The following is a 24,001-nucleotide window of genomic DNA, read 5'->3' as shown; positions in this document are numbered from 1 at the left end:
CAATAATGAATGCTCCTTCGTGATTTTGTTCTATAGGAACAAAGAAAATTCTTACATTGATCATTCAAAAGGTAATTCTAACCAAATGAGGAAACGACATGAATTTTTTTTTATGCACCATTATCTTTATAACATAGTTGGCTTCCTTTTAACTGCTTTTGAATCATTTATTTCGAAAAGTAATAAAATGCTAAACATAATGTGAATTATGAATGTGATTATAAAGCAAGGTAAATATTTATATAAAATATACAAAAGCATATATATGATTACAAAACGTGTCTGTGTGTACTTTGACGCATTAGCATATGTAAACATTGTATTAACGCGTAAGGTGGATATGATACCAAGAAAAGTCAAGTCGTGTCGTGGAACCTACAAATAGCACACTAACTACCGGGAATTACACGGCTGAATTGAACGCTTTATTCGGTTGGATTTGTTTTAGTGCAAGAGTAAGAAAAATAAAAAGAGATCTAGATTGAGAACAAATCTCTGGTTGTACTTTAGTTTGGCTTAATCTGAAGTTTCGACGTGTATATCATGGCTTTCGATCCATATAATAAAGGAGGTTTTGGCGGAACCTTTTCTCCAGGAATGGGAGGAGGTGGATTCAATAACTTTGATCAATCCAGTCAACCCAGTGTTGATAGAGTATGTTTTAGATGTTTCGTCTTCTCAACCCAGTCGGTTATTACCGTCTTCTATTCTTTCAAGTAACTAACGAAAATAGCAACAAGGTATAGGAAATAAATTGCGCCCCGTTACTATCAAGCAAATATTGGATGCTACTCAAGTCCATGCTGATGCAGAGTTCAAGATAGACGGAGTCGAGGTAGGCCAAGTAACCTTTGTAGGCGTCTTGAGAAACATTCACCAGCAAACGACAAACACAACTTACCAAATTGAGGATGGCACAGGCATGATTGAAGTTCGACATTGGGAGCACATCGATGCTCTATCAGAACTGGCTACCGACACCTATGTTCGTGTATACGGAAACATTAAAGTATTTTCTGGGAAAATATACATTGCATCCCAATACATTCGGAATATTAAGGATCATAACGAAATTCATTATCACTTTTTAGAAGTCATCAGCGTTCACATACATTTTACTCAAAAACCCCAGTTGGCTGGCACTTCTGCTTTTGGAAGTTCCGCTCCTAATGCTCCTTCTGCTCCCGTTGCTAACTCTCTCGAGCAGAAGCTCGCAGAATACTCATTAACCCCTACACAAATGATTGTCATGCAAGCTATCCATAATGCTCCTGATACCAACGAAGGTGTGCATGCTCGACAACTTGCCCAGAGCGTTGGTCCAGGCATTGATTTAACCGCAGTCACCGATTTTCTACAACAAGAAGGCATTATTTACACGACAATCGATGAAAACCACGTATGTTTTTTTTTCTTTTTCTCTGTTCCATCACTTGCTAACATAACACAGTTCAAGAGCGTCCTGCAAGATCAGTGAGCATTCCCTTTTATTTACTTATAATCTATCATAGATTCGTTCCTTTTGGTTTTGTGTTACCTCGTCATGTTCTATCTAATTAATTCTTGCAACCTTGTACATACCTCTACTAGGGATCCCAGATGGATTTTCTATTTCTAAAACTTAAGTAATAAAAAATTTATACATAGTATGACATCCTCAAAAGGCTTTATTGAGTATATCGATTCAAAGTCATTAACTGTAAAACTCGTTACTATCAAAAAGTCGAAATCGTAAAAAAAATTGTGCAAAGAAAAAACCTCTTGTTTTTTAATATAGCCTTGACATTATGGCCAAAAAAGGTTATTTCTCAACCCTGACGAAACTTAGAATACACCAAATTTCTTCTTCTTCTTTTTATCATTTGATTCCGTCAAAACTTTGTCATTGCCTTTATCTTTCTTTGATGTTGATATAAGCTTTCCAAGTTTGCTTGTCTTTCCCTTCTTTTTCTCAGTTTCTTTGCTAGGCAAATCATTTGCTGGAGACGTGCTTTCAAATGGAGACGATGGTACATCTATAGTCGGTTCCTGTCGTTGTGCGATTTTATTCGGTTGAGCTTGTAAACATGGAATAGGCTCGATATTATCCTCTGGGAATTTCAATTCTTCCCTGTTTTTTCGGAATTTAGAAAAAAAATCCAACCATTCGTTTGGTGAATTACAAGCCGTACTTCCAATAATGATATTTTTATTGAGACCTTCCGCAATTTCATAGCATGATCGAAGTTCGCTATAGGTTGTACCACCTGCCATAAAAACCAAAAATTTCTCCTTGGGTACACGTGTAGCCATGGATCGTGAACGAGTCCATGATGGTCTTGAGCTTCGCAAAGATGTTTGCTCAACCTCCACCTCGGTTTCTGGATTGAGGTCACGAACAAAAGGAAACAATTCTTTGTCCAAATTATCTTGTACAAGAGATTCCATTACCGCTTTTAAATTAGGGACAAATCTTGAAAGTTCGTAAGTTTCCTCGCCAGCAGGAAGTGAATTCGCAACCTCCTTTCGTTTTACACTAGAATCAGATAATCGTTTTACATTTCGTACTCCTAGCTGTTCCATGTTTTGCAGAATCTCTTGACGATGGCTGGGCAACTTACTGTGTCGAAATAGTCTCATCATATCTTGAAGGATAACGCCGTCTCTATAAGCTATATAAAGGATAAGAAGACGTATCTTATCTGCTTCATGCGTTTTATCATCATCCAGTAAAGGAAGCAAATCATAAAGCACATTTCGAGGTGTTTTTCCTTCAGGGCTAGCACCAGTAGCTAGATCCTGCTCAACCGCACCAATGGAAAGTAGATTATCCTTTTCAAATAGATTCATACACTCTTGAGCCATAGCCAAATGTAGAGAATATTCGTCGCGAAGTTCTTGAAAATCAGAAAGACCAGCAAGCATACCCCGCATGTCATTGAGGGAGGTGGCCTGCCCTTTGTCGAGAAAGATAGTATTCTCTTCACAGAACTTATTAAAATCACCCATCAATCTTTCAATGGCATCACGCATATGCATGTGTCGTATTTTAACATATACAGAATCATCATCAGATAACTTGCCAATCCTGGTTTCTAAACCATGCGGACCCATTATACTAAAAGGATAAGATTCATCTTTAATTTTCAGTAAATCGTGAATCATTGCCTGGTAACTGAATTCGTGTACAAAAGGACTAACGGTATCTAAGGAACGGTCAACTATCAAGCAAGTGGATTTCTGAGAAGATTCTTGAAAGCCAGGATGAGTTTTGCAATATTCGTCAACTATGTCACGAAGCTGTGACGCTAAGATAAAAGACATTGTCTTTGATGTATGCCTAGCTGACTTAGGATAATAACACCGAATATTGGGCGCCATTCCAAAACTCACACAAACCGAGAGAATGCCATGCGCGATATTCGATAATTCTTGCCGAATAACAGGGGCAGAAGAGGGGTGATACAGGCGTAATCCAGAATATTCATCATGCACTTGGAAATACCTAGATTCAAGAGAAGAAAAATCTAAATACCCAATCTGTACCGAGCGAAGTTTTGGAGTAATATTGGAGTTTTTCAAACGATCTACAATATTAGGAGTAATCCGGTCTGTAAACATGATATGAATACCAGGATAAGTGTTTGGATATTCCTGGTCTTTATATATACAATCGACTAGTTTATCTTGACAGTGAAGAATGTACAAAACCTCAAACGACGAATTTGGTGTCCTTGCATTTTCTAAAATCTCCACTGCCGCGATCTTTTCTTCCAAAAGTCTATGTACGGAAGTAAACCGATTAATTATATCTGCAGTTTTTCTGTCAACCACTAAGACTTTCCACTAAGTAAAGTTAGCAAAGCCTTTACGATTGGACTAAAGAAATCGTAGCAGAATTATTCAGCTAAACTCAACCGATATCTATCAACAGTATCATTATCACAGTGTATGTGTCCTTAAACTTTGCTCATCGCCTGTCATAGAACCCTCTACATCTAAGGTAGAAGTACTACAATCAAAGCCTGCAGTTAAAGTGTCGTATCGCTCCTCCCGAATAAAAATTGCTTACCTTTGTTGCACATTCTATAGCATTTATTTTTTTAAAAAAGACTAAACAAACGGCGTTAGTACCTCTCGGAACGGTTGAGTCACATACTTTCTCTTTGTGTGTCTAACAAAACCATTTGTCGCGATTCACCCGGTATATTAAATTCAAGATTTATTTGACTATTAAAATTCAGAAAAAGTCATTAGAATACTGCAAAATTCACAAAAAATAGAACCGGTTTAACATGTGTAAGGTAAATCTAATGTAGGTAATGGTATTTACATCATCGCGGAAGCTCCGAGGCTTTACCGAACCCCAAGTGCATGTAAACGATATCGTATATGAAAGTGAGCTTAAAACAGCATGTATAAACGAGTATGAAAGTTATTAATTCGACTTTTATACTATAAATATGCACTCAGTTGTATGAATTATATACGAAGTGATCAAAAAGATATTAGAGGAGAAGGTCATTCACGCTCTGACTTATATTAAGAAGGGCGCTCATATGTCAAAGGCCACATACTCAATAAAAAACAAGATACCGTACATTATCTAGCAATGATAACCATTAACCACTTTTAATAACAAAACTATACAATTAAATTTAAACCAATTTACTCCAAGATTTTAATGACTTTACCAACAGCAACAGTAGCACCTTGGTCACGCAAGGTAAAACGACCCATGTATTGGTAGTCTTCGAATCGTTCCATACAAACAGGGGTTTGAGTCTCCAATTCAGCAAGGATCTTCATACCCTTCGTAGCAAACATAGGAGGCTTCTTACTCTTACGATTTGTTTTGTCCAACTTATGGAGAAGTTTGGCAAATGAAACTTCTTCAACAGCAGTATGAAGATGCATAACACAAGTATAACCTGTAGTCAAAATAGAAGGTAACTCCAAAATAGCAATCTGAGCAATAAAACGAGTGGTAGCATGAACGGGATTTTTAATAGATGTCAATACATAACCACTTTGAACATCGGAATCGTCACCACGCACCTTGAGGCGAACTTGATCACCACAGATAGAAGAAGAAATTTCTTCATCTGCTTCATCATAGATACCAGTGACTTCAAGTGTCTGATTAATGGGCATAACAAGGATATTTTGGTTCTTCTTAATTGTACCAGCCTCAATCTTTCCTTCAAAAATTGTACCCAAATCCTTATATTTGGAGGCAATAGGCATGATAAATGGAGCGTTCACCTTACGTTCTAAGCGGGACATGGTATCCAAATATTCGAGCAGGGAAGGTCCTTTATACCAAGAGCAGATAGAAGAGTCAATACGATCCTTCAAGTTTTGACCTGTATAAGCGGAAACAGGCATGTACTTAACATCAGTCTTGGAGTTATAACCGGCAACACGACGCAAGAAAACACTCAACTTGTCAACACATTCCTTGTAACGCTCCTCTGACCACTGTACACTGGGCTCATCCATCTTGTTAATAACTACAACAAGATGATTGATACCTTGAGTACGAGCCAACACAGCGTGTTCACGAGTTTGACCACCACGTTCAAAACCAGCCTCAAACTCACCACGACGAGCAGAAATAACTAAAACACCAATATCGGCTTGAGAAGCACCGTTAATCATATTGGTCACATAACCTTTATGGCCAGGAGCATCTAAAAGACTGAAACGACGATGTTCAGTTTCAAAATAGGCACGTCCAACTTCAACGGTTTTTCCCTTCTCACGCTCTTCTGAAGTGCTATCCAAAGCCCAAGACAAAGCCCAGGATTCTTTACCAGCTTCCTTGGCATCCTTCTCAATCTTTTCCATGGTACGCTTATCAACCATACCAGTAAGAACTAAGAGATTACCACCAAGAGTGGATTTACCAGCATCAACGTGACCGATGAAAACGATGTTAACGTGTTCCTTTCCATACATTTCTTGTAACACTTCTCTATCAACGGGAGCTTCGACTTCGGTAGAAGACTCAGTAGTAGCAGGAGCCTGTTTCTTCTCGGAGGCTTGTTTAGCAGGAGCGGGGGAAGAGGTCTCAGCAGGCTTCTTTGTTTCGACCTTCTGGGGTGCAGAAGCATCCTCAGTAGGCTTCTGGGGAGTCTCTTCCTTGGTAGCAGAAGCTGCAGGAGCCGGGGCTTGTGCAGCAGGTTTAGCACCACCTAAACTGATGGACACAGGCTTACCAGGCTTCTGAGTACCAGAAGAGCCACCAAGAGACAAAATCTTACCTTTGGGTAAGGCAGGTTTAGGAGGAACGAATGATTTCTTCTTAGAGAAATCGGCAACTCTGTTCTTATCCTCAGATTGCTCTTGAGCAGCTGGAGAAGCAGGTTTCTGATAATATTGCTGGTAACTCATGTTGGAGATTGGAGTTCCCGCATTTTGACCATATGGAAATCCAGCAGCCACATTGGATTGCTGTTGAGGGACAAAGCTAGGGCCTGTATAAGAGTTAGAATATATGACACAAAGAGATATTTAATTCATGCTATTTGATAACACAAATGAATATGAATAGCCATTGACTTACGCTGAAAAGAAGGCACAAAGGCAGGAGCTGTAGGAGTGAAAGAGGGAGCCTTTGCCGAAGACATCGATAATTTCGATGCTTGTTTGGCAAGCTGTTCATCCTGTCCACCGTTCGTAGGCTGATTGCTAGCCATTTTTACCTATATGTAAGGAAGAAGTGTGGTAAAGGAATGCTTTGTTGGTGGTGGAAATTTGTTAGTAGTAGGTAACAAGAAGTAGCGATGCAAGAATAAAATGCCGTGTATATAATTTGTTCTATTGAAAAAATAACATAAATTTCATTTTTTTTCATTTTTTAGTACTTAGTTCATAAATAATCGAATGTACACACTTATTCGAGTGGCAAATCGATACAGGTACTATTGGAGAGTAAAATTCGTTCTTTCTTTCAGGTTTTAATATATTTTTAAAAGGAAGTACAAAAAATAAATACAATTTTATTGTTAATCTTACTGTAATCGAAGGACCAGCAAACAATATTGGTGTCATTTAGCATGACCAAACCAAACTACACTTTATGAAACGCTTTAAAAGTCGTTGTTGAATATGTTTCTCTTTTATAAATATATTATAGCATCCCTTTCAATTCTTCAGTAAAGGCCATTTTACCGGGACCTTTTAAGAGAACTGAAACGGTACAAGTGTTAAAATAAACAACGAAAGATTGATTTAATCGCAAATTTCTTTAAAATTTAATCTTTCTTTTCCTTCTTTTGATTAAAATGATTGCCAAAGATTTATAATTTTAAAAGCCTTCATAGTCAGAAGACACACCATTTTTTCAAGTACAAATATGTCAAGTCACATGAACTGCTTCTTCAACTAAAAAAAAAAAGCTTTTAAAGATACCTTATAAATTTCTAATTCTTACTAATATAGTCTAACTATTTGAAACCAAAGAAATTATAATGGATGAGTTGTTTCATGTCGCGTCACACGCAGCTACGTTTGCAACTAGCTTTGCCATAAAGCACAGTATATCTTTTGCTGGGAAATTTGCCGTTCAGCAAGTAAGCAGTTACATAAAATGCGTACCTGATGCTGATCGAGATGAATTGGAGACCATGAAAGCAAAGTTGCTTGAGATGATTCGTGTGGTCACACCGGCCATAGAGTTGATTGATATTATGTCTTCCAATGGAAACCAAAGTTTACAAAGCACACGCCAACTTGTTGATGCATTACGCTCTGATATCGAAAAGTTTAGCGTGCATATTGTGGGTGTCGCAAACGCTGACACAGAAAAAGAGATATCAAATCCAAAGCGTGCTGAAGAAACGAAGGGAAAGGTTTTAGAAGAAATGAGGAATTTGCTTTTAAGGATTCAGGATGCGATTCCTCTGCTCAATTTGTCTATCACCACTTCAGGGCTTTCAATCTCATCTAGCTTACCCAAGTCTACCAATTTCTCGCAACTTTTTAAAGCAAATTCTCACATTTTACATGCAAATCTTTCTTTTTCAGGCGATAAGCCCTTACAAGTTGGTCCCGCATTTCGACTTCGCACTTACAAAATATTCGAAAGTCATGCTCAATCCAAGTTTTTAAATCACGATTCGATCATTTGGCAAGAGGATTGCTCTGTATGTATTGGTAAAGTTTTTCGAATCCCACCTCAACAATCTCACAACAAAGATTCTCTTCTCTCGTATAAACTTACCCTAGTGCAGTCATTTGACGATGATCGTTATCACGAAGAAAATGAAGTTCCATTATCAAAAGATATATTTCTAAATAATGTTCAAACCCTATTTTTCAGCGTTTCGGGTAAACTTCTTCGACTTGACGATGTTATGACACCTGTTATTCTTCTCAAATACAAGGATAGTCCTTTCGAGTCGTCAGAAGCACAGGAAAAGTATGAATGGATAGCCTTGGAGTTGTTAACAGAAGACGGGGATGAAAGCGAAAGTGAAGAAGATGAGGAATCTGACAATTCGACTGTCGAATTTAGCGATGAACAAATGGTAGAAATGCAATTATTAGGACTTACCAAAAAAGAGCTAATAAAGAGAACAAAGAAAATGAAAGCTTATCAAAAGGAAGATACGAGTCTTGTTTTACTTGAGTATCTTCTTCGTCTTTGTGCTTTGGAAGCGAACGCTCAAGAGTCTGTACTTCAACTACCCGACGAACAAATTTCTTTGTATTTGCGAGATGAGCAAGGACGTGAGCGACCTCGTGATCCAGGGTCGTATCATGCTTTAGAAAACAACGTTGATACTCCTGTTTCACCAACTTCTGCAACATCGTCAAGGCGTTCTGGTGTACGTGCTAGTTCGACGTTTCTTTCCCCTTGGGTAAAAGCGGACGGTTCTTCTCCTTTGAAAAACGTTCCAAGAAATAAATTAACAGACGAACGAGAAGCAACCTCTGGCTACGCTAGTCCGTTGATGAATCGAAGAACCAAGGATTCTTCGAAGAGGGACAGCATGATAGGTACATATTCCCCGATGTTTATACGGTCTAGAAAAGACCTATTTCAAGAAAAAGATCAGATGTTATCTACCAGGAAAGAATTGTTTGTTTCCGAAAAAAAACTACAAGATACTGCAACCGATACGAATAACAGTTCAGGCGTTCAAAATGAAGTACTAGCTGATGCTAAAAAAAGTCAACAATCTAAACCTTAAAATAATGATAAATTCATAATTTATGGTCTGTTATAAGCTGTTTAGAAAGGATTCTGTTCTGATATAGAGTGAAACCTTTCGTCTGTCGAATCTAATTTACAAGTCAATCCTATTTGCAGTGAAATAATTCTTGTTCACGGGATTTCAAACTCTTTTCGAGTAACGGTTTGATGGTTTTCTATTTCCAATGTCGATGCTCATGAAATAAATTATATTTTTTTCCTTTTCAAATCAGTTCACTAGTTTTTAACCCCATAAAAGATAAAATATGTGGAAATTTACATTTATGAATGACGATATAATGCATATTCTGAATTAATGAGTGGTGTTTCGACACTAAAGTCATGAGCGATTTTATATAATGAATGATAGTAGTCAAAACAGCTCGAATTCAATACCTTCCTAACGAGTTGGATAACTAGAAAAAGGAAATGGAGGAAAACTTTAGTCTACTACTTATTTCTTTTGCTAAGCTCTCAATAAATCTGAATTGTAACTTGGCGGGCAACAATATCATAATTAAAAACATACTACGAATTTCGTTTTAGATATTTTCTTTTCATAGAATCTGTTTAAATTTAATATAACATATGACAATTACATTAAATGTAAACAATCGATAAATTATGTACCATATCCGTTCATTTGCGACAAGGAACAATACAACGTACATTGTTCCATAAGTAACGATATGTACCAGATTTGTTTACACTTGTGTAAGCCGCTATTGTTGAATGACGGTAAATGCTTTTACTGAGAGAGTTAATATTCGTTATATGTGAATACTACACCAAAGTACTATTAAAAATACAAGACAAAGTAACGATCACGCAAGATTTTGATTTATCAGGTGATCGAAATCGATAAATTCTTTCCTACTTTGTGTGTTTTTACTCTTTCCAACATAGAGAAAATCGCGGCGTTGTGAATTTCTTCATTAGGACTTTTTGGTGTTCAACTTTTGATTATTTTGGAGGAAGCCATACGCACCCGCTGAAAAAATTGATTTAAAATCCCCATTTTCCTAATACCAGAAAGAAAGGTTACGACCGATCATTTCATAAATTTCATTTAAATATCTTTGGATATCATCTGATACATTTTCAACTATGTCTAACACACCAGAAAGCGTGGTGAAGTACGATTCTTCTCACCAAGTGATTGAGGATATTGTGTATTCCCTTTCCAACCATATCTTCTCGTATGCTGAGCACGTTCCTTTAAACCACTACTTAACTCAGTGGAATAAGAGCGGTCGTCAAAACGGGTTCTCTAACGATGTGGAGTTGTATAATTTGGAGGCTCGTTCTGGTGCCCCCGGATTATTATTGGGATCTTATACAGCTGCCATTTCCTCACCTGGCGTGTATTCCATGATTACTCCCTCTAGTTCACTCTCTTTAATGAATCCTTTGATCTCAAACATTGGACTTTTCTATGGCGCTAGCAAGCCTCTTGTTTTGCACGTTGCTGCCTTGGACTATGTTGACCAAGCATATCGTACTGATAATACTAGTGTACTCGATTTTGCTTATTTGAACAACTTTACTGTGTTCACTTCTCAGTCGAATGTGGAAGCCGCTCATATGGCTCTTGCTAGCACTATCGCAGCCAAGACGAGCCCCACTGTCCATGTTTATGAACCTGATGCAATTGTTACAGCCCTGGCCCCTGGTCTTCCTAATCTCGATGTTGGGGCTGTTGTTGACTGCTTCAACTCGTTTTCCACCAACGAAGATCCTGTTCAAAATGCAGCAAATGCTTTGACTCATATCAATGACCATTTCTCGACCAATTACAAGTCAATCGAGTATGAGGGTTCTTCATCTGCTTCCAAGGTCTTTGTTACTTTCGGAAAGACAGAAACTGCTGCTGTTCGTAACTTATTTGCTGCTAATCAAGACTTGGGATTGCTTTCCATACGTGCCTTTCCCTTTTCCGTCGAAGATTTGCATCGCAGTCTTCCTTCGACTTGTACAAAGATTGTCATCCTTTCTCAAGTCCGCTCAACAGCTGTCAGTTCCCCTTCTTTTTACTATTCTTCTATTTTGGCAAGTTTGCTAGACACTGAAACTCTTCGTTTTTCTGTCCAAGAGCACCGTTATGCCGTTAAGGAATCCTTGACTACTGAGTCTCTTTACAATGCTCTTTCTGATTCCTTGGGTCTCAACTACGCTCCCTCCAAGGCTCCCAAGGTAGAGAAGACAATTAGTTTCTGGGAACTGGACTCTAATGAATATAACGTTCCTAACTTGGTGTCTACTCACAGAACCGATAAATCCAGGTCTGTTGCTTTTCGTACCTTATACGACAATTTGGTGCTTGCAGGTGTTCGTTTTTCCACCGTCCAACTTTCGACTCAAAACGCTTTGCTCACTGACGTCGTTCAAGGTTTGAACGCAGATATTTCTGTGGTGGTGAATGATAAAATACCCTCTTATTATAGAGTTTTAGCCAATGCTGCTGAGCACTCTGTTTGTTTGCTTCAGACCACAGTCTCTCATGAGGAGACAGTTTCTAAACTTCCTTATGAGTTTTTGACTGATATAATAAATAAGCATGTCAAGTTGGTTCTTGTTAATCCCAAGAAATTTGTTATCAATGGTTCTAATTTACCAATCTTGAGTGCCTATGTCCAACTTTTCAAACCCGGATTGAGTTCTGAGGAAGCATTTAGTGTTCTTTGCAAGGAGAAGGGATTTAACGAAACTGTTCGCAATAGCGCCCTTGATTCTTTGAAAGAGGCTTTGACTTTTGTGAATGTTGAGAAAGCAGCATTGGAAGCACGCGAACCTAGCGACAAGCAATTGCCCACTCAACCTGTTGAAACGTCCTTCGGTCCTAACCCTATTAAATCTCTCGAAGAGGAAGTCGCACCACGAGCCACTAGTTGGGAGACTCTTGCTCAGCAAATGATGTTTTCTGAAGCTTATAATAAACATGATGCTTTGCGTCCTGATGTTTCGGAACGCGTATACACTGTTCGTGTGAAGTCTAATAAGCGTCTTACGCCTTCTACATACAACCGTAACATTTTCCATATCGAGTTTGATCTCGGAAACTCTGGATTGACTTACGATATCGGTGAAGCTCTTGGTGTGTACGGTGTGAATAACAAAGCACATGTTGTCGATTTTATTAATGAGTATGGCTTAAATGCCAATGAACTCATTCAAGTACCTTCTATTTTCTACAAGGATCACTGGGAAACCCGCACAGTATATCAAGCCTTGTCTCAAAATCTAGACATATTTGGTAAACCAACAAAGAAGTTTTACGAGCAATTAGCTCAGTATGAAACCGATGAAAAAGAACGTGCAGATCTTGATACTTTGGTCAGTCCTGTCGGTGCTCCCGACTTTAAGCGTCGCGCTGAAGTTGACATGCTTACTTATGCCGATGTATTGAAGGAATTCAGACAGGCAAAATTGAACGCATCTGATTTGGCCGTTATCGTTCCTCCTATCAAACGTCGTGAATATTCAATTTCTTCTTCCCAAAGAAAGCATCAGGATAGCGTCCATTTGCTTATTGTCGTAGTTGACTGGAAGGATGGTATGGGACGTGACCGCTACGGTCAATGTTCTCATTACTTGTCAGGATTGCAAGTTGGCGATCCTGTCACTGTTGCCGTTAAATCGTCAGTCATGAAGTTGCCCAAATCTCCCGAAAAGCCCATCGTAATGGCTGGACTTGGTACGGGATTGGCGCCCTTCAGAGCATTTTTACAGTTCAAGGAGTGGCAGCGACTTCAAGGCATTCCTTCTGGAGACGTTGTGCTTTATTTGGGTTCACGTACCCAGCGTGAAGAGTACTTGTATGGTGAAGATTGGGAAGCGTACCATGCTGCCAATTTATTAACTTATGTTGGACAAGCTTTTAGTCGTGATCAACCATACAAGATTTATATCCAAGATGTTATGCGATCTTCGAAAGAATTATTAAAGAAGACTTTGGTGGATGAAGGAGGTTCTTTCTATTTGTGTGGTCCCACATGGCCATTACCCGAAATCACCAGTGTGCTTGAAGAGGTGATTCAAAGTTCTTATTCCGAAGCTGTTGATGCTCGTAAGATCATTGAGCAGTGGAAGGAAGAACGACGCTTCGTAATTGAAGTGTATTAAAAAGAAAATAACATTACAGTGTAATTATAAAATAGGAATCCCACTTTTCTTCTCTCATCATTTATTGTTATGTTTTCTTAAAAAATGCAGACATTATCAAAAAGGTTTATTAAAATGGTCAGTAATCATTTTCGCGTCAAAAGAATCTATGAATGAATAAATAAAGAATTGAAACGAAATCTATGAAAATAGTTTTTTCAAACTCACGATATGTTTATGTGTCAAAAAGGATGAAGGTTTATTAAAACTACAAATTTTTTTACAACTGACTCCCTCATCTAAGCTAAATAACACAAGTCAAATGTGCATGTGTCGATTAGCGGAAGAAAGGAAAACCGCTCTAAAATTGATATTACGGCCTCAAACAATTTTAAAGGTGATAAAATTTCAAATTTAAGTCACTCACTACCTTTGCGTTTTCGTTTTTATAAAAATTAAAAACTAAAGTGAACGAAAAGAAATCGCTTACTACTTTAAATGGCTTAAATTACCATATGCGCTCATGTGTAAATTGCTTACATTATACAAACTGCATATTAGCTTATCTGATCATCTAGCGATTTTTTTTTTTATTTCGCTCTACCTTACCCTAGCAGATTTTAAAAGTTTGAAACAAATTTGAGAATAAGCTTAATTTTTGAGCACCATTCAGACGAATTTTTTTTTTTTTTTTTCTCTTTTCTTTCCCTTTCTTTCTCACTTATTTACTTCATTTTTTTTTTCAATTGAGCTCCGAGCTCCGTTACTTCGACCGCTGTTTCCTCGCCTCGGACTTGAGTGGATCCGTTGTTTATAGCTTCCCGAGAAAAGCGATGCGCTAAGGGAAGAGAATAAAAGGGACAGAAAGCTCCCCTGGTAATTTCACCTTGAAATTTTTTTTTTATTTATAGAAACCTTTCTTTGTCGGAAAGTACTTTATCTGCCTTTTAAAAAGCATTGGAAAAGCTTTTCGATTCATTTTTGCTTCACTTTTGTGTTATCATTGATTTTGTTTATATCATACCATACTTATTTCTCGTCTGACAAACGAAATTGATGATACTTTTGTGAACAAGTATTCATTTGTTTGAGATATATTAGAATCCTTGGCAATCCCATTTCAGTTTTTATTTAAGAATTCTTTACGATTGTGCTGCTGACTGAAATTGACTGGGAATTATTTAACAAGCGATTACTAGTTGATTTTCTTTCCCCCCCCCCCCAAAAAAAAAAGTTTTATTTATTTATTCTATTTGTTGAAACGCCCATCATTTTATATACGGTCATTCCATTACAACACGAGGTCAGGTAAAAGTTGATTGTCGCAGGTGGCTTTCTTATAATATCCTTCTTTCTTTCTTTTTTCTCTCTTATTATATATCGTTCTAAAATGGAAGTTCCTTCTCCCAAACATACTTCTCAGGTGATCATCAGTGACTTGAAGGAAAAGCCGCCAGCTTTACCTACCTTTTGGATTGCCTTTCCAGCAACTCAGCCGATAGGTATTATAAGGCCTCGCATCAATCGCCGTATTACTCAAGTCAAACAACGAGCCGAAACAGAAGAGGCAATATTTAATCTATATCAACGATGGAATCCTTTCACGTTTTCGTATCGTCTCATCCTTACAGATGCCAGTAGGGATGACAAGAGAATCTTAGCATGGTTTTTTTCAAGAAGATTTGGATCGCCAAAGATATTAATGAAACATATATGCCATAATGGCGGTTATCTTAACTGGGCAATAAAAAAAACCGAAAAAAGTATAATTTTTGATAACATGACTTCCAATCCACAAGAAGCTAAACGCATCGTTTGGAAATTACAAAATCAAAAACCAAAGCATGAAAATTCTTGGAAAGCAGATTTGGTGTTGCCGTCGCGTAAACAAAGGATACCTGTTGGTTCTTTAGACGGGTTTGAGATCAAATTTCATGCACAACTTTTTGAATATACAACTCGTTTATTGAAATTCCGTTATCTTGAAATTGCCATTTTTAGCATGGCCCTCTATGTGAAAATATGGGATTTAAACCTCCTCCATGCTTGCCTTTTACCCTGAGTCTTTATTACTTTTATTAACAACGCTCTTTCTATACTTTTCATGATATCCGCAATAATGTAGGGATTTTAACTTTTAATGTATACAGGTATTCCCTTTTGTTATATATCTAATCCCTCGTTTGACGTACCCGCTTTTCTTTTTTACCTTTGTTTTCTTAATTTCCGATGCTTTTTGTTTTATTTTGTTTGTTTTAGAGTAACGTCTTTTGTGGTTTGAATTAAATCTTTTTACCATTGGAAACAGCTTCTTCATAGAACTATTATGAAACTATTCTTGTTGAGTTTTACTCTATTGAATCTCTTGTTTTGATTTAATTCTTTTAAATTCTCTCTGTTTACTCGTTTTCATCTGATATGCACCAAATAGGTTTGATCATGTTCGGTATCGCCCTTACCAAACTATATTTCAGTTTCTCTTACAGACGGGTATCTTCGTGTCAATTGTTTACAACAAGAACCTCTACTAACGGAAAACAACTAAAAATTACTTCAAAACAAATTCATATAGTCGATTTTTGCCTCTGGTATAAGCCAGATAATATTATGAATGAATACGAATAGTCTAAGTAATCGTCATAAGAGTCCCGTAAAACTATTTGAAGTCCGGTAAGTAGAACTCCCAATATTAGTAAAGGAAACGTCCTAAATGAAACTGTGATTTCTGATAAGTTTACTTTTGTCTTTTTGGTACTAAATACATGGAGTGCAGGATTCAATTGACTTGTCGCGGATAAGTCGGAAACTTGAATTAACATTTGACAGTAGTTTCTCGTTCTTTACGATATAAGAAATGTTTTTGCTTTGGAAACTAACTTCCATTTAAAAGCATTTACTTTATATGAGTAAAGATGATTAATACTTGCAATGACAAGAGTTGACTTGATGTACACGGCTTTTCCTTGACACTGTCAATTTGATTCATACTCCGTAGGAGTCTTTACTGTTTTCTACCTTTATTTGGATGAATTACTAACTATTTCCTTAGACTATATAATGCAGAAGCGAATGTAATCGTACTGTATGGTGATTCACTTGACTCGGCTGTCAGAATATCAGGTGTCGTAGTTCTTTCTATCTCCCAGCCTATACGCGTCCGAAATATAAAGCTTCGTCTTGCTGGTAGGTCTTTTGTTTGGTATGTCCTGTTTGTGATTTGTACGCTAAGGCAATTTGCTGACAATTTTTCAGCTGGTCCGACGAGTCAAAAAATAACTCCTATGGGGGAAGTAAAATCCGGCGTCAAGTAAACCAGATTTTGGATCGACAATGGTCATTTTTGTTGGGTGATGGAACAAAAACTATTCAAGACGGTAATTACGAATATCCGTTCGATTACCAACTTCCACCAGATATTCCAGAATCCATTGAAAGAGTACCAGGATGCCATATTATATATACTTTGACAGCATGCTTAGAAAGGGCAACTATCCCTTCTACCAACTTGGAGTCTGCATTGCAATTTCGTGTCGTCCGAACCATCCCTCCAAATAGCCTTGATCTCATGCATTCAGTGAGTGTTAGTGATATATGGCCCTCTAAAGTAAATTACGAAACGAGCATTCCCTCAAAGATATATGCAATTGGCTCTGAAATTCCAATTAACTTCAAACTATATCCTCTTTTGAAAGGACTTGATATCGGGAAAGTAACAATTGTTTTGAAAGAATACTGTTCTTTGTTTATAAATTCCAAAACAATGTCTTCGACAGGTCGAAAAGATTTTAAGCGTGTTTTAGCCAAAAAAACTGTACCCGGCCTTGCAATGATTGACGACTGTTGGCAAGATCAGATCAGAATTCCAATCCCCGATTCCTTGGGTGACTGTACTCAAGATTGTGACTTGAACTGTATACGTGTTCATCATAAACTTCGTCTGTCGATCTCTATATTAAATCCGGATGGTCATATATCTGAACTTCGCAATTCCTTACCTTTATCTTTGGTAATTTCGCCGGTCATGTTTGGTGCTAGAAGGTCTGAGGGTCTTTTCACGGGAGATCATGCCTCTTATGTGAATGAGAATGTCTTACCTAGTTATGATCGCCATATTTTTGACGTTCTTTGGGACGCCGTTCCTTCCGAAACCGCGCCTGCACTTAGTGAAGCTACTACGCCCAACACTAGTCGGAGAAATTCTTCGGACCTACCAACTAGCCCTACTCTTAGTATTAACACAAACGCAAAGGCGCTTCCAAACAATCAGGCCGTATATTCTCCTTCTTTAGGGTCTCAACCGAGCTTTTATATCGAAAATTCAACTCAATCTCCCTCGGATAGAACTGAATTCCTTTCACCTATAACTTCCCCGATGGCCCCATTTTCCGGTGCTTGTCGTAGAGCTGCTCGTTCTAGAGCCAATAGTATGTCTTCATCTTTCGGTGGGCCTCAAATACAAAACTTACAGTCTGAGAATCCTCTCTCGGGATCTATGTCTCCCAATAGCACCCTACCTGTGCGTAGTGTGTCTACCTTAAGTTTACAGGAGTTAGGTAAATTACCTCCTTACTATGAAGCACATTCGGCTTTCTCGAATGTACTCCCTCTTGACGGACTTCCTCATTATGAACAGGCTACGAAGCCATTAAGTCCGACCCCGTCCCTGCATGGCAGTCAAGCTTCGACTATTATTGCAACATCTACACCTACACCAGCACCTACTGTCCGTGTTTCACCGATAGAAACTCCTACTAGAAGTCCACCTCGTCCGGTTACAGTTATCAAAAGTAAATCCTCCAGTAATTTGACACGCCGTGGCTTGGATTGACAGTCTTTTCATCATTTATTGTTGTTTATTCTTTCTCTAGCTTATAGACTATGGTTAATTTTTGACGTCTTCGTCATCGAGACTAGAAGCATCTACCACATGTCTTTAAAGGCTTTTTTCCGAGTGCGAGTGTTTTTTTATATTGTCGTTTTAACCAAACTTTGTTGATATTTAAATGCTTTGTATATAGCAACAAATGAACTTAGTACTCGAACTTGGATTATTTGGGATAAATGGTGATTATCCTTGTAAACAATTTCTTTTTTTTTTACAAAAAAAATCAAAAAACACAAAGAATATCTAAGAGAATTGAAAAAGAAAAATCCCTTTGGCATCTATTTATAATCGACTAATGACTGCATTTATAAAATACTTTACAATGATCATTATCCGTTGAATTAAATTAAAATTAAATCTCAAAAATGTTAAATTTCTATCTGTAAATAGCAAACGTGGGCCCGTAATGTAACGAATGTGTAAGTAAGACCAATGTATGGCGGTTTACCTGTATGGTTTATTGGGGACGGTTTTTAGGAACTAATTTCACCTTCCCATTATCATCAATTTGAGAATCATAGCCGACTTCTTCCAATATCTCAGATTTGCTGATACCCATGGGGTTCAAATTGGCAACAAAAGCTTGGTTATCAGGATTGTTTTGTAACAAATAGCGGATACAAAGAACAGAAACTTCACGAAGGTATGGATTGAAATCATCAATGTTACATTGAGACAGTATAACTGACAAACCACCTTCCGTGTTCCGAACAATGTCCTGAGTAGCCGGATATAAGTGTGAAGCAAAGGTAATGAAATGAACGCATTCGCGTTTTACACCCCCTATAGCTTCACAAAGTTCATAGAAACTTTCAGGAGAAATTGGAGACTTTTGAACCAAAGTCTTGCGTGGAATACGACTATGAAGGATGCTAAGTAAAAGCAGTACTTCACTCGTGGCCAATGAAGAATCATGGTAGTACCGCTGAAATACATGAACAATGTCTAATTTTTGACTTGATTCATTTTGTAACATAACAAACCTTTCATAGCGAGTATAAAGAAGGCTAATGACCAACTTAAAACTTTCGGATAAATAAGTGACTAAAGTGAGATCAGGTTCTGAAATATTAAATTTGTCCATAGTCGAAATTTGCTGGTGAAGATGTTTAGCAATTAATCGGGTAATTAGGTAAAGGGTGGGAAACAAGGTTGGATCCTCTGCACCAGACGATTCACGACTCATGGCATCAACAGCAAAATAAATGGAACGATATCCCAAAAGAACAGCTCGCTTAATAAGAATTTCTGCATACCCATTACTCAAGATGTGGCTGATGATTCTATAAAGGATACTTTCTCTCTGCCAGTGTGGATGACGATCTTGATCAACCAGGATATCGAGTAAGTAGAGGCCAGCAGGAGAGGTACACATTTGATTCAATCGATTTTTATTATTTAGTATTAAACACCAAATTGAAATTTCAAATGCGGCCAATTGAGCACTTGTAACCGGGTGGGGAAGTTTAGGAGGAAACCTGGTAAGAAAAGCCCATGCCTCATCTTGTAAGGGCGAGTCATTAGCAACTGAATTGGCAAGAATTTGCCAAGGAAGCGAGCTATGTGGCTGTTGGGAAACAGAAGCTGTAAGTTGCTCTGGAAGGAATTGCTTGAACAAGCCTGCATCACCCGCGGCTTGCTGCATATGTTTTCCAGAAGCAAAACTATTTCTTATTGTTCTTAGATGATTTTCTGGATCTTCATTGCAAATATGAAAAAGATTGGCGTATTCCAATTGTTGATGACTATCCATGAAGACATAAATAGGAAGTTTCTGGAGATCAAAGACGTTAGCTCGCAGATTAATAAATTATGAATTTATCTGTTATAAAAATTCTTCGAAAAACCCAACAATTCAAGTGAAAAGAGTTGTTCTTAGACGACCTGAGCTTCTTCAAATGGACAGGAAAAAAGACGCGTTCGCAACCAGTATCAACTTACCTTTACAACTTACAACTTTTTTTAGCCAAAAATTTGGAAAGTCGCTCAAAAAACGAAGAGAAAAAGTTTAGAAATATATTTTTTGAGGAAACGTAAATGTGGTACCTCGTCGCAAGCGATGATGTTCAAACTTCAGTTTAACGAACCGGTTCTCTATAGTAATATTGAGTCAAAGTGAGTAGACTCGTATTTCGCGGACTATTATACTGTAATATGTTGACATAATTGAAATTACAAAAAGGCTGTCATTTCAATCAATGGTGAAACGAATGAATGTATAAACATTACTCGGAGCAAGAAAAGAAGAGAAGTGGAATGCTACAAGAGATATTGGTAGTAAGGAAAAAGATATTTAGGTCTATGATCATTTGTCGAGAGACTGAAAGAAATATTGCACATTAAAAGAATCATAACAAACAGTAGAGGAGAAGAACGAGCGATAATTTAAAGGGACGAACATTAAACATAAATCAAAAGAGAAGAGTACATAACATCATATGAGACTGAAGAGACTTGCAGATTAGGTATTAAATTTCGGGAGATAAAACAAAAATATAAAGCGCAATGAAGTTGATATGAATGTAATGCAATTTTTCTACTTTTTCACTATAGTGGAAACACTTGCTTCATCATCAGTTTTGGATACACCCTCCAATATAGCATCTGGAGTAATAGATGCTTCCGGAACATACGTTAGTAAAGGACCAGTAAACCATTTGTGAGCGGATATAAACCACCACATGATTATAATAAGCATGGGGAATCCGTAAACGACGCAGGTCCAATTCATACCTTGTGCATTCAAATTTTTTCCTTTGGTTTGTGGGAAACATAAGATGGGAAGCATAAGTAGAACGAAAATACAAGACATATAACCAATGGGCTTTGAGAAGCGGCCCAAATGGAAAGGGCCTCTTTGAAAATCAAGATCAGAGACACAGGTGATCTTGATGAAAATGGGAATTGTAAAGGCAACAAAGGCAGCGATAGCACCGACAGAAAAAATGGCATTGATGGCTACATCACCAGCAAAAATTAAGAGTAAAAGTAGCATACCGGTAATGGTATTCATCCAAGTACACCGGTTAGGAGTCTTTGTGCGGACATCGATATGAGCAAGATATCTGGAAAAAGGGAATACACCGTCTCTGGCATAGGAGTAAGTAACTCTGGAGGCAGCAACCATGCAACCTTGACCCATCATAAAACTACAAACGATCGTGAGGGCAGCCAAAGCGACAGTCGTTTTGTAGTCACAGACCTGTTGAAGATAAACGACATAGGGTTGACCCAAACTGTCGTTCATGACTTTTTTGACATCGACGATAGTATATGCAATGATAAGATTTAAAAGCCATCCGACGATACCGCCGAAAGCAGAGGTCATGATGATAGCTTTTGGAGCGGCAACACTAGCATTGGAGCATTCCTCACTCAAATGGAAAGGAGAATCGTAACCAGACATTGTCCAAATGACACCAGCAAACGACATCAAAAGTCCAAACCCATCGCTCCAATCGGTTTGGTTATCGAAGTTTGCCCAAACATCGTGAGTGCTGTTGAAGGCATGGTTTTTGCCAGCGACGGCTAGGAGAGTAATCATAACTATGCCAAGGAAGACAACATTGACGACTGTGCCACATGTATTAAAGTGAGCGACGACTTTTGTTGGAAGGCAGGATATTAAAGTCATGGCAATCATACCTGCGCATGCTAATAAGAATATTTGGTAGTTTTGGGGACTATAATTAGGATTTTTAATTTGAAGAAGGGAAAGAATCATCCCGGAAAAAGAGTAAGCGACACTAGGAGCAGCTGTGACTTGAACGAAATAATTGGACCAGCCAGTAAGCCAAGCAGCTAAAGGGCCCCAGCGTCCGGGAGCCAACTTTGCGGCCGCGTAATATAAACCACCGGAGGTAGGCATGGAAGAGCAAAGCTCCGCCATGCCGTAAGCTACGCATTGAACGAAGACCATTGCAATAAGCCAGCCCCATACCATGGCAGGAGTGCCAACGTAACCAGTTGTGTAATACATGGTAGAAGCGAAAGAAGGCAGCAAACCAAGAACGGAAAAAGAGACACAAAACGAGCTAAATGAAGAGAATTCACGTTTGAACTCTTGTTTGTAACCCAAGGCAGCCAGTTCTGCGGCATCTGGATCAAGATTTTCCAAATCACTTTTGTCAGAATGAGACATGATGGAAGAGGTAGGATCAAGAGCTTTCTTGTGATTTGTAGGTAAACTCGTAAATATATTTGTCAATCTTAATTTTCACTCCCTGTTCAGTCTTTGTGTGTATATGACAAATCCAAATGGATTCAAAACCCAGAATGGAACAATGCAAAAATACAAATCAAATCAAATCAAATCAAACCAAACCAAAATCCGCCTTGGCTATTTACTTTCCATTAACAGGAAATTGATAAATCAACAAAAAGGTGTGGAAAAGAATACAAAAGAAAAATTAAAAAATAAAAAACAAAAAAGGAAAAAAAAAAAGGAAATTTAAAAATAATAAAAACAACCAAATAGCAAGAGAACAGCGGAAAAAAACAAGTTGGTGTCGATGAATATACTAAAGAATCGGGATTTCAAAAAGCATATCATTTTTCTTTTTTATATTTGTCCTGTCTTTTGTTTGTATTATCAAAAGCGATAAGCATCTTGATATTGCCATCAAAGAAATCATGTTCGGTGAAGTCTTTTACGGCCAAGACAAATAGGCTATAAAGACCATATATCGAGAGCAAATCAAAGAGTCAATATTTGGTACAATTAAAAAAGCCAAGATTGAAGAAAACGTCAACCTATACAGAAACACCAAATAGTGTTGAGAGATCGGCGTTGAGAGATTCGTATCTTATCATATATCGGCCAAGGAAACCTTTTGTCATTAGGCAGTGTTTGGTATATGCAAGATGGTTGACAAAAGTGGTGGAGTTGGGTAATGTAAATAGAAAAGTAGATGGAATTGAATTGAATTGAATGGTGTACATTGAAAATTCAAAAGAAGGCTCTTTGATCAGTTTGTTTTTTGTGTTGAAAAGCAACAATTATTTGAATAGATCTAAATCTAAACACCTCGTTTTGTCATTTGCAAAAAGGACACATCTGATATGAGTTTATGTACGATTTAGATCGAAAAAAAAAAAGAAAGATGAAGCATGCAATTCATAAATAAATAACCTAAAAAGTGAAATGAATGATGAAAATGAAACTTGAGGAAAAAACAATGCAAGAGAATCATTCATTCTCCAAAATAGATAGAATACCTTTTCTCATTCTTTCCATTCTTGCTTATAATCTTTAAAGTAATATAATACACTAAATCAATAACGCATAATCTTCAGACCATGAAATTTATTCATTCCATCTTCTTCTTCTTGCTTCATGTTTGTATTTACTCTTTTAGATCCATCCCAACTTCATACTAAGAATTGGTCTATGCTGTAACAACGATATTATATCGTCTTAAGAATTCAACCATAGACGATACATATCTTTTCTATTGATACTCTTCTCCATTCTTTAACACTCCTTCCTTCCTTCCTGTCTTTGCTTCTTCACTTTATAAATTGCACGGTGTCTATCGCTCTGCTTCTGAAACAGTCAATACGGACATTGCCTTTCAGCTCCCTATTTATTCACGCCATCCCACCTTGTTAAGCTCGTGTGGGGGACCTTCATAGCAAATGGATCCTCTGTGTAGAGAGAGGTATGTTGGATGGAATCTATTTATCGTTTGTATCGCTGGTTTGTATATGATAGAATATGCATTGTTCATTCCATAATTGTTGTTGTTTTTTTTTATTTTATTTTAATATAAACTTGTAAAAACATCCATATGCTAGGACCATCATCTATCGATGGTCCTTTTTCCAGCTTTTAT

The 24,001-nt window shown here is 37.6% G+C and overlaps 9 protein-coding genes across 9 annotated transcripts; 5 read left to right on the top strand and 4 right to left on the bottom strand.

Moving 5' to 3' along the window:
• The first annotated feature begins 376 nt into the window (after window positions 1–376).
• Window positions 377–1,637, top strand: SOCG_02899 (single-stranded DNA binding protein Ssb2). Its single transcript, XM_013161389.1, has 3 exons — window positions 377–654; window positions 734–1,399; window positions 1,451–1,637. Exons 1-3 carry the CDS (start codon window positions 544–546, stop codon window positions 1,475–1,477), a joined length of 804 nt encoding a protein of 267 aa, XP_013016843.1. The 5' UTR covers window positions 377–543; the 3' UTR covers window positions 1,478–1,637.
• SOCG_02898 (SNARE binding protein Sec1) lies at window positions 1,556–4,481 on the bottom strand. Its single transcript, XM_013161388.1, has 3 exons — window positions 4,139–4,481; window positions 4,052–4,092; window positions 1,556–3,825 (listed from the first exon to the last, which is right to left on the bottom strand). Exons 1-3 carry the CDS (start codon window positions 4,164–4,166, stop codon window positions 1,825–1,827), a joined length of 2,070 nt encoding a protein of 689 aa, XP_013016842.1. The 5' UTR covers window positions 4,167–4,481; the 3' UTR covers window positions 1,556–1,824.
• Window positions 4,422–6,932, bottom strand: SOCG_02897 (translation release factor class II eRF3). The gene is made up of 2 exons (XM_013161387.1): window positions 6,548–6,932; window positions 4,422–6,458 (listed from the first exon to the last, which is right to left on the bottom strand). The coding sequence occupies exons 1-2, from the start codon at window positions 6,678–6,680 to the stop codon at window positions 4,648–4,650; spliced, it is 1,944 nt and encodes a 647-aa protein (XP_013016841.1). The 5' UTR covers window positions 6,681–6,932; the 3' UTR covers window positions 4,422–4,647.
• Window positions 6,829–9,774, top strand: SOCG_02896 (ran GTP-binding protein). Its single transcript, XM_013161386.1, has one exon. The coding sequence runs from the start codon at window positions 7,455–7,457 to the stop codon at window positions 9,177–9,179; it is 1,725 nt and encodes a 574-aa protein (XP_013016840.1). The 5' UTR covers window positions 6,829–7,454; the 3' UTR covers window positions 9,180–9,774.
• Window positions 9,775–9,926: 152 nt separating this feature from the next.
• SOCG_02895 (sulfite reductase NADPH flavoprotein subunit) lies at window positions 9,927–13,414 on the top strand. Its single transcript, XM_013161385.1, has one exon. It carries the CDS (start codon window positions 10,289–10,291, stop codon window positions 13,301–13,303), a length of 3,015 nt encoding a protein of 1,004 aa, XP_013016839.1. The 5' UTR covers window positions 9,927–10,288; the 3' UTR covers window positions 13,304–13,414.
• Window positions 13,415–13,984: 570 nt separating this feature from the next.
• SOCG_02894 (uncharacterized protein) lies at window positions 13,985–15,822 on the top strand. Its single transcript, XM_013161384.1, has one exon. It carries the CDS (start codon window positions 14,673–14,675, stop codon window positions 15,342–15,344), a length of 672 nt encoding a protein of 223 aa, XP_013016838.1. The 5' UTR covers window positions 13,985–14,672; the 3' UTR covers window positions 15,345–15,822.
• On the top strand, window positions 15,757–18,551 carry SOCG_02893 (arrestin/PY protein 2). The gene is made up of 3 exons (XM_013161383.1): window positions 15,757–15,952; window positions 16,332–16,481; window positions 16,535–18,551. The coding sequence occupies exons 1-3, from the start codon at window positions 15,894–15,896 to the stop codon at window positions 18,108–18,110; spliced, it is 1,785 nt and encodes a 594-aa protein (XP_013016837.1). The 5' UTR covers window positions 15,757–15,893; the 3' UTR covers window positions 18,111–18,551.
• On the bottom strand, window positions 18,434–20,217 carry SOCG_02892 (uncharacterized protein). Its single transcript, XM_013161382.1, has one exon. The coding sequence runs from the start codon at window positions 19,918–19,920 to the stop codon at window positions 18,625–18,627; it is 1,296 nt and encodes a 431-aa protein (XP_013016836.1). The 5' UTR covers window positions 19,921–20,217; the 3' UTR covers window positions 18,434–18,624.
• On the bottom strand, window positions 20,151–23,643 carry SOCG_02891 (uncharacterized protein). Its single transcript, XM_013161381.1, has one exon. It carries the CDS (start codon window positions 22,306–22,308, stop codon window positions 20,704–20,706), a length of 1,605 nt encoding a protein of 534 aa, XP_013016835.1. The 5' UTR covers window positions 22,309–23,643; the 3' UTR covers window positions 20,151–20,703.
• Between the last annotated feature and the right edge of the window lie 358 nt (window positions 23,644–24,001).

Source organism: Schizosaccharomyces octosporus (assembly GCF_000150505.1).
Source record: "Schizosaccharomyces octosporus yFS286 unplaced genomic scaffold supercont6.1, whole genome shotgun sequence".
Classification (NCBI taxonomy): Eukaryota; Fungi; Ascomycota; class Schizosaccharomycetes; order Schizosaccharomycetales; family Schizosaccharomycetaceae; genus Schizosaccharomyces; species Schizosaccharomyces octosporus.
The sequence above is the reverse complement of the archived record's forward strand: the minus strand, read 5'-3'. Positions and strand labels throughout refer to the sequence as shown.